The following is a 10606-nucleotide window of genomic DNA, read 5'->3' on the forward strand; positions in this document are numbered from 1 at the left end:
TACAATTATTTTCTGTTTCCTTTGAGAATTCTAAAATTCTCTGTGTTCATTTGTTCAACCCATGGAACTTACTTACTTACTTACTTACTTACTTATTTATTTATTTATTTATTTATTTATTTATTTATTTATTTAGATGTTGATGAAGTTAGAAAAAATGGAGCCAATTAATCTTTTGTTGCACATGGGAAATACTAATCTTTATTTTTAATCAGCCATTCAGTGGGGCACTGCAAGGACCCTATTGGGGGAATGGCCCCCAGTGAGGGGCCAATCAGAGGTTCAGCACATCATCAGAAGGATGGTTATTTTTTAAAGTGGTATGATTGTCTTTTTTAGCTCCAAAAAGCAGACCATTTTCAGACAGAGCAGATGAAATAGATTTTTTCTGGTAACTCAATGAATTGGCTTGAGGGGCCTAGTCAGAAATTAGGATACAAATGCAAAATATACTGCTACAACAACCATAGATAAGGGCTTTTTATTGACCCCATTATCTGAGTTGCAACCCCTCCAGGCTTGATTAACAAAAACTGTCTAAGACAGGTTGAAAGTATGCAGATTCCAGTTTTAAAATAATCTAGTCTGAACACAGCCCATGGCGCCGCGGGCTAAATAAAGCCGTAAAGGCTTTGTGGGAGGACTTAGGGCGGGCTCGGTCCGGGATGAGGAAGGGTGCCGATTGGCCCCTTCCTCCGGACAGACCAGCAGCCGGGCCAGTCGGCAGGCGCAAAGCGCCTGCCGATTGGCCCGGCTGATTCCCGCCCTGCCAACAAGGAAGCAACTGCGAGCTGCGCTGAGCGCAGCTCGCATTTGCTCCTTTGCCGGTGGCCTGACGTGGCGAGAGGCGCGAAGCGCCTCTTGCCGCGTCAGGCCGCTGGCCAATGGAGACCCCGGCAGTCGCGCGTCTGCTGGGGCTCCCTGCCTGACGGCCTGACGCGGCGAGAGGCGCGAAGCGTCTCTCGCCGCGTCAGGCCGCCGACCAAGGGAGCCCCCGGCATGCCTAGCGCCCGCTGTTTTTTAGGTACAGCGGGCTTAATTACTAGTTTAAAAATAATCTTAAAGACTAAAAACAAGTAAGCATTTCCTTTTTATAATACCCATAATCAATCAAAAGAAATAAAATAGATTCTTAAGGTTGGATGTACATATATGTCCTTGTGTTTCTATGCTGTAGCTATGATTTATTTTACTTGTGTTTATACAAGTGGGCCATCATTGGGGTATTTATCACTTTGTGTATAAGCAGTAAATTTCTCTAGCTGCAGATCTCTTACATTTATCTGACCTTGTGTAATAGAACTCTAGTCCTGTTTTCAGAAAATGCAAACATTTTACAGTACTTTGAAAATATATTTACACCAACAGTTCTCTGTCACTTATTGCTTACACATGTTTCTTTTTTCTTTTATATTAGGTGCTTTCAAGCCTTGTGAATATTTACTAGGGAGCTGGATGATTCGCCTTACAGTCTGGTTTATTTTTTTGGTCGCCTTGTCTTTCAACATACTTGTCATATTAACTATATTTGCTTCTTGCATTTCATTGCCTTCTTCAAAACTATTTATAGGCTTGATTTCAATATCCAACTTACTTATGGGGATCTACACTGGCATATTGACTTTCCTGGATGCAGTCTCCTGGGGACGGTTTGCTGAATTTGGGATTTGGTGGGAGACTGGCAATGGCTGCAAAATTGCTGGGTTTTTAGCTATATTCTCTTCAGAAAGTGCCATTTTTTTCCTCATGTTAGCTGCCATTGAGCAAAGCTTGTCTGCCCAGGAAATAATGAAGAAGATAAAAAGTAATCATCAAAAAAAGTTTCAAATTGCTGCCATTTTTGCTATCCTCTGTGCGTTGGTTGCAGGATGTTTGCCACTGTTCCATAAAGGGGAGTACTCTGCATCACCCCTCTGTCTGCCTTTTCCCACTGGAGAAACTCCTTCCTTAGGCTTCACAGTTACTCTAGTACTCCTAAACTCCTTAGCCTTTCTACTAATGGCTGTTATCTATACCAAACTTTATTGCACCTTGGAGAAGGAAGACCTGTCTGAGAACTCACAAGCCAGCATGATTAAACATGTTGCTTGGCTGATCTTCACTAACTGCATCTTTTTCTGCCCTGTTGCATTTTTCTCATTTGCTCCACTGATCACTGCAATCTCTATAAGCCCTGAAATCATGAAGTCTGTCACTCTGATATTTTTCCCACTTCCTGCTTGTTTGAATCCAGTCCTGTATGTTTTCTTCAACCCCAAATTCAAGGAAGACTGGAAATTGCTGCGGTGGCATATTACCAAGAAGAATGGAACTGGGACAGTCACTGTCAATACACAAGGCAGCTGTGGGACACAGGATTTCTACTATGACTGTGGCATGTACACACACCTGCAGGGTAACCTTACAATGTGTGATTGTTGTGAATCACTTCTTATATCCAAGCCTGTACCATGTAAGCACTTAATAAAGTCGCACAGTTGTCCAGCTTTGACAGTAGTGCCTTGCCAAAGGCCGGATGGCTACTGGTCTGATTGTGGTACTCAGTCTGCCCATTCTGATTATGCAGATGAAGAAGATTCTTTTGTATCAGACAGTTCAGACCAAGTACAGGCCTGTGGACGTGCTTGTTTCTATCAGAGCAGAGGCTTCCCTTTGGTTCGTTATGCCTACAATATCCCAAGGATTAAAGACTGAAAGGCTGTATTGCAAACCATGCGCTAAAAAGGAGGACATTTCCTACACCATGCCCGTTCTGTCCTTTTACCTGGAAGCACTTTTACAATCATCACTTGACGTTCAGTAAACAAGGGATGTGGGCAGTAAATAACTATACATTTAAAGCAAGAACTGTTGCTCTTACTTACTGTAAATAATTGGAATACCAAAATTTATAACCTAGTTTTTTACTTTTATATATATAATGTCTATGTTCTTAGGCTGCATTTTCACATTGTTCTCTAACTGTAATTTACTACTTTGGTTGTGAAGTGAATTCAGTCCACTTTTCCAATTAAGCACAATACAAGAGATAGCTGTTATTTTTAAATGTGACTTTATATAGTTAAAAGGAAAAAAAAAACTTGTTGCTAACTTTTGTATAGCATTTCTGACTGAATCTCAGGACAATTTACTGCAGGGCCAAAAAGAAGGGAGTGTTCTTCCCGTATACATACGTATACATATGTGAGTCAAATACAGGCAAAATGTGTTATATTTTTCATTTTTCAAGCTGTTGCTCAATTTAATTGGGATAGAAATTTTTTATTCCAGTAAAAGGTATATAAAGCAGAGATTCTAGATGCTTTGTTATGTAAGAAGGAAACATATGAGTACTATTTGAAATCTTTGGGGGTTTATTAGGAAACAACAAAATCAAGTTTACCAAACTTATATTGGTTTGTAGCCTCAATGTGTACTGTTCCACTTCCTAAGTACCTATAAAGTTTCACCATAAATGTGATTCTGTGCTTCTTGTGTACACTGAAGGCAACAATGTACATATGGAATTCTGCGCATATTGGATCTGACCTAGTCTCGTAAAGAAAATGAAGAATATATGCACATCACATAATTGGGGTTCTCTTCTGCATTCTGAGAGCATTTTTAACACAGCAATTAATAGTTCTGTACTCTGTTTTCCCCCTCCACCGGCCACACCCATTTTGCTTCTTGTGAATGTTGGTGACCACTGAGTATTGCTTTTTGCTCTTTGTGTTCAAAGCAGCGTAGGCTTGTTTGATAGCAAAAGTTAGTAGAAAAGTCAGAAATTTGCCTTGTGAAAGACACTGTTTTAATAGTTGTGACGTAATAGAAAGATACTTCAGAAAGGAAATATGGTAAGACCATATTACATAGTGGCTTGGATCCAACAATGTGTAAGCAGAAGTAAAAAATAGACTTTATCCAGTTCTGCTTGTGCAAGAAATCTGTGCAACACATAGTACTTTACTCCCTAGATATCGTAGTACCTATAAACTGGTTATGCAAGAGCTTGCATTAGTGGAAGTGAAAGTGAGGATACACTATTGAACAGTCTTTTTCTTCCATTACAGATTGCACAAATGGCAATTTTACACCAGAGTCAACCTACAACTTAGTAATAGAATAGATCTGAGGATATGAAGTTGCTCTGGAATAAAATTAGTCCATTTATATTATCCGGTATTTCTCAGTCCGGGTCTATTGTACTTGAAATTTTTTTTGTATTTTCAAAAAATTCCAGATACCAATTCCAGAGAAGAAAATATACTTTAAAAAAAAAAAGCCAGCCTGATCTGAGGCTGGCTTGGCTTCTCAATCACGCTACAGGAGAAGCTCACCCCAGGATCTCCTGTGCTACAGTCAGCAGATTTTTCCCTGTGCCACAGCAGCTTCTGGGGCTGGCTCATCCTGCACCCCAGCTAAACTGAACCAACAGGAACAGTTTGCTCCCCCGGGGCACCTAATATTTGGGCTTTCTACAGTAGCCCCTTTAAACTTTAAAGGGGCTGCAGTAGAAGCCTGACAAACAGCTGAGAGGCAGGAGCAATATATATCCAGGATATTCTCAGGATTTTCCCCCACCATTTTCCCAAGAAAACCTGGATACATTCAGAGAGTCAACATATACTCCAAAATTACTGGTTCGGGTAGATTCGAATACATGCCTCCTAGTTGGTATGTTAAAAGAAATGTGAAAACTTGCACTGCAGCATAATTTCTCCTTTCCTGCCATTTTACAGACTGGGCAAATTAACTTAATTTTATGAAAATTAGGGAGAAAATAATATTTGATATTAATCTTTGTCATACCTCTGTAGCCTGAGAACTCACAGTGTAAAGTTATATGTGCATGGTTAAGCTAGATCTTATATTTCTTGAACAAAATACTAAATAGTGGTTTTACTGCCATACCAGTAATTCTAGCATCATTTTTTTTTGCAAAAAAAAGAAAGAAAAAGATTTAAGCTAGATTACAGTTAGGAAATTTTAAATTGTACATAGTGTGCATAAAATTAATTTCTTCATTTGTAAATTATTTGATAGAATACAAGAATACATGATGGGAAATGTGGCTTCAGTGCATTTTGTTATTTAACGCTACCTCCTGAAATATAGCAGCTACCAGTAGCAGATTGTTTAAAATTGTGGTTTATATACTTTTTGCATTGTAAATAAACATTGGTTGTACATTGTTGTTGTAATAAAAACCTGAAGCTTTGTATATCAAAAATATTTAGCTTGTACAAAATAAGGGATGGTATCATTCTTGTATACTGTAATTTTTGTAAGCCCAAATCATTCACAGTAAAATCAAAGGTAATGACAGCAAGAGAGAAGTGTATTCTACATGTTGTGTGTTTGTTCTACTTAAGCATCTTAAACAGAAGTGATAGTTGAGATGACTATCTCTGTGAGGGATTTTAAATACAAAGCATGTAAGAATGGTATCAATTTTATAACTGCATAGATCTTCTGAAATTGCTAAAATAATTGTAAGAATATTTAAATACTCACTCTAATCCATACATAGCTTCTTCCAGTTTTATTTCTGTGGAGTCCTGTGCATGTGGACCTGCTGTCTCAGGAGAAGATGATGGGGAAGTCTGCATAGTGAATCATGCATATTCCAGCAATAAAGCTTTGAACTGGTGATGGTATGAGATACAGTTTATGCTATATAAAATTAGTTTTGGGAAATAGCCTGGTCCCACAGAATTAGGATTGGTAATTTTTTTTTCATTTGTTCATCATATGTCTGTTCCTCCTTACACTGAAGATAATTCTAGTGGTATCTGTGTTCGTTTGCAGTAGAAATATTAGATTTGAGTCCAGTAACCTTAGAAGCCAACAAGGTTTTTCAGTTATAAGCTTTTGAGAGTCAAAGTTCAATGCAGTTTACATACAAAATTGGAACACACTGAACACATGAAGCTGCCTTATATCAGAACTTTGGTCCATTGAAATCAGTATTGTCTACTCAGACTGGCAGCTGCTGCCCAGGAATTTCAGGCAGAGGGCTTTCACATCACCTTCTACCTGGTCCTTTTAATTAGAGACTCAGACTTGGAAAACCTTTATTGGCATACACAAACACAATCCAAAGAAACAAAATGGATTAGACAATAGTACGTTCCCGCACTATCAAACAAGTAATTTATTTGAAACATGCTTCCAAGGGCATCGGCTACCTTGGCAAGTTTAATGGGATCCTTTTATGAAAGCATTAATTTTATGATGAGGGATTTAGAATTCACTTTGGAATTTAAATCCCTCAAATATGACTGGATTAAAGATCATTGGGGAGAGAAGACTGGACACTCCAAAACAATATGTGGTAGTGTGTCTGGGATTTTACAACCATGTAGACATGAGTCTTGAAGATGGGAATCTGATGAAATCTTCCCCAGGATATTGAGGGGAAGGAGTTGACTCTGGCAAGAAGGAAGGCCCTCCTAGCCAAATGAGAAATCAACTGATAGAGATAAGCAGGTAGGAGTTAATAGTTGGATGAAATGCCCCAAAATTGGGGGAGCAGGTATTACATGTGACAGAAGATAAAATTTAATTAGAGATGCCACAGATTAAGCCAGGACCTTTTGAATACAGAACACATTCATCCCTGAGCCATAGCCCAGCCTTGAATGGAACACTTCTTTAGAGCCTTAATTGTTAGTATCTATTCATCTGAAAGCAGTATGAAGACTTTGCAGTAATCAGGGCATAGACTCCATCTTGACTTCAGATATAAACAGCTCATTTGTTGAGAGGGCTCATATTGAGGAGGGCTGTTTTTGTATAATCAGTCTAATCTCATAGAATCATAGAGTTGGAAGGGGCCATACAAGCCATCTAGTCCAACCCCCTGCTCAATGCAGGATCAGCCCAAAGCATCCTAAAACATCCAACAAAAGTGTGTATCCAACCTTTGCTTGAAGACTGCCAGTGAGGGGGAGCTCACCACCACCTTAGGCAGCCTATTCCACTGCTGAACTACTCTTGTGAAATTTTCCCCCTGATATCTAGCCTATATCATTGTACTTGAAGTTTAAACCCATTACTGCGTGTCCTTTCCTCTGCAGCCAATGGGAACAGCATCCTGCCCTCCTCTAAATGACAACCTTTCAAAGAGGGCTATCATGTCCCCTCTCAACCTCCTTTTCTCCAGGCTGAACATTCCCAAGTCCCTCAGCCTATCTTCATAGGGCTTGGTCCCTTGGCCCCAGATCATCCTCGTCGCTCTCCTCTGTACCCTTTCAATTTTGTCTACGTCCTTCTTGAAGTGAGGCCTCCAGAACTGCACACAGTACTCCAGTTGTGGTCTGACCAGTGCCGTATACAATGGGACTATGACATCTTGTATTTTTGATGTGATGCCTCTGTTGATACAGCTCAAAATGGCATTTGCCTTTTTTACCGCTGCATCACACTGCCTGCTCATGTTTAGTTTACAATCCACAAGTACCCCAAGGTCTCGTTCACACACAGTGTTACCTAGAAACATATCCCCCATCCAGTAGGCATGCTTTTCATTTTTCTGACCCAGATGCAGAACTTTACACTTATCTTTATTAAATTGCATCTTGTTCTCATTTGCCCATTTTTCCATTGTGTTCAGATCTCGTTGAACTCTGTCTCTATCTTCCGGAGTATTTGCCAGTCCTCCCAATTTGGTGTCATCTGCAAACTTGATGAGTAGTCCCTCCACCCCCTCATCTAGATCATTAATAAATATGTTGAAAAGTACCGGACCGAGCACCGAGCCCTGAGGTACCCCGCTACTCACCTCCCTCCAGTCTGATGAAATACCATTGAAAACAACTCTTTGAGTGCGGTTCTCTAACCAATTCCCTATCCACCTAACTATCTGAAAATCCAGATTGCGGTCCTTCAATTTATCCATCAGAACATCATGGGGAACCTTATCAAAAGCTTTACCAAAATCCAAGTAAATGACATCAACCGACATCAATCTTGTACAGGTATATTTGATATTGTGCTTTTTATGCAAAAAGTCTCATGTTCAACCCTTTAAGCCACTCAGGGTGGTTAATACTGGGTAGATGGACCAATGACCTATAATAAGCATGTAGATTGGGTGGGGGGAGTTGCCAGGAAGAGCTAATGAGAGTTGAAAATGCCTAAGTGAATGAACAATAAATACAGCTAAGATTGGAACAACACATTTTGTAAGACATGTAAATAGCTGCAAATTGGCATAAAGATAATATAGGAATTAATAACAGCGGTGAGAAGTGAGTGCAGTGGGACCTTTAAGACCACCAAAGTATAGTTTCTGGGTATAAGTGAGTGAGAAGATAAAAACAGAAGATACCTCTGTTAAGCCCAGGGGATTCCATTGTTACCAGTGTTGTAATAACTTGTAATTCAGCAATCTCCTTTTCCAGTCTGTTCCTGAAATTCCTTTGCAATAAAACAGCTAGTCTGAGGTCCTCCATTGAGTGCTCAGGAAAGCTAAAATGTTATATGTTGTTATTCTCGATCTCAAATTTATGTCCATTTATCCTTTGGTTGTAGGGTTTGCCCTATGTAGAGAATGGAAGGGCATTGTTATTTCAGTCTTAGCTATATTTATTGCAGTCATTTATGCATCTTGACTCTATGCATGTTGACCCTGGCATCTAACTCCTCTACCTATATGTGACATTTAATGAAATTTGTTCCAATGTAACTACAGGAGTGCACATCTACACATGCTAATCCCTCAGTTACTGCTTATACCCAGAATTGAACTTTGTTGGCCTCGGAAATGCCACTGGACTCAAACTAGAAGATAATGATGTGGAAGTCATTGTCTGGTCAAAATATTTGTTGAGCTATATTTAATAAGAAAATTGAATGTGTATAGCAAAAGGATGAGTCTTAAGGTGAGCTCACTGCAATATATCCAAATTTTTATCCTAGTGACTAAACAGATCTTAAGGTCATAAAACAATTATGTGAATGGTGAGGAGATATGACAAAATGTGGGGAAGAACAAAAGTACAAGTTGCACCTTCCCTAAATGTAGTTTGTAAGCAACAAGCTGCTTATCTAGAGTTTATCTAGATGTGTCTAGAGTGTTTGTTGCATAGACAACATGATTTCCCCCTTAGATCTTATAAGAAATATGGAACAAAATAGCTCAGGCTATTTTTTCTTTTCAATCTCTTCCAGGGGAAATCCTGAAGTAGCATTAAAACTCTTCCCAAATTTTTAATTTTCCGTTTCCATCAGGTGCTTTGTATATTATGGATTGATTCAAATGGCAAGTGTATAACAAACCTCTCCATGCACCATTCCACTCAATTCATCTCTTACTCAAGTTGAATTGGTTCAGCACTGAGCAGATCATTCATACTGAAGGGCATTGTTGCTTATGCTATTATTGTGGGCTAATGGTTGTGAGGTAGTTCATAATGAACCTACACAAACAATTTTGTGGTCATAGTTAAATTTGGTTTCAAGCAACAAGAATTTCAAATGTTCCTTTAAAAAATTTTTTTCTAAACCCAAAAGGTGAAGTACTAGTGTACTTGTAAGGTGTTCGCAATGAGCCTTGATGCTAGGGTTACTGACTTTCCCCCTTGATAGGTTTGCCTGTATTCACGATCTCATTAAAAGTTCCAGCTTAGCTACCAACCTAAAGAAAAAACATTTAAAGCAGTTTTCTATATTGACCAGCTCCTTCCCACAAACAAACTCATTCTCTAGCTTTTGATCCAGTGGTGTGTTTCATGATACATTCAATTCACCTGTGAATTATATTCTTAAATCAACACAAAATATGCTTCTGGTGAGTTTGGTTTAGGCATTTCCAGTTGCACTGTTATCAGCATTGTGTACCAAGGCTTGTAATATTCCCACATTGTAATTTAATGGGAGGGGCAGGCTCAGGAGAGGGATGGTGATTTTTTTCATTTGTAGAGGGGAGGTCAGACTATGTTGAAGGCTCTCAGATGGCCCCTCCCTTTCTATGAACATCTCTAGGTGAAATAAATTTGCCTGAGGCTTTCGGCTAACAGCACAGAGTCTTTATTAAAAATGATCATCTTGATGCCTGAAAGATGCAACCACCCCAAACAAGATACCGAGTCCTTTATAAAATAGGTCAGGGTCTAGAATTTCAAATAGAGTTCATCAATTCTGTTACCAATCAAAATTCTTTAACCTCAAAATACATTTTATATTCTATAAACAACCCTTGAAACTTCCCTGAGTGTGTGGCACCAACTCTTGACTAATCATGTTAGTGGGGAACTAGGGTTGCTAGGCCCCACTTGGCTACCAGCTGGGGGGGGGGGGGTTGAATTGCCAGATCCAGGCTGGGGGAAGACCTGGAGATTTTGGGATGGAGCCTAGGGAGGATAGGAACATCAGTGGGATAGAATGCCCAAGAGTGCGCTCCCCGACGCCTCCATTTTTCTCCGTGGGAAGCGCTCTCAGTGGCCTGGAGATGAGTTGTAATTTCGCGGGATCCCCAGCAAAGAATACAGATGTCTTTCACCCCCTTCTTGCTGGCCTGGGGAATGGGGGGGGGGGGGGAAGACGCCTATTATGACGGCGTGGGCGTCATTGTTGAGGTAATTTCATCCGAGACAAAAAGAGGGGGGAAGGCGGGGAAGAG

At 39.8% G+C, this 10606-nt stretch overlaps 1 protein-coding gene across 1 annotated transcript in view; it reads left to right on the plus strand.

Moving 5' to 3' along the window:
• Positions 1-5632, plus strand: part of LGR4 (leucine rich repeat containing G protein-coupled receptor 4) — a 119817-nt gene extending 114185 nt beyond the window's left edge. The window contains exon 18 of the mRNA XM_077321980.1: positions 1418-5632. Within this exon, the coding sequence (XP_077178095.1) occupies positions 1418-2694 (1277 nt within the window). The 3' untranslated portion in view covers positions 2695-5632. The remainder of the gene's footprint in view (positions 1-1417) is intronic.
• Positions 5633-10606: the final 4974 nt, after the last annotated feature.

Source organism: Paroedura picta, chromosome 2 (genome assembly GCF_049243985.1).
Source record: "Paroedura picta isolate Pp20150507F chromosome 2, Ppicta_v3.0, whole genome shotgun sequence".
Taxonomy (NCBI): domain Eukaryota; kingdom Metazoa; phylum Chordata; class Lepidosauria; order Squamata; family Gekkonidae; genus Paroedura; species Paroedura picta.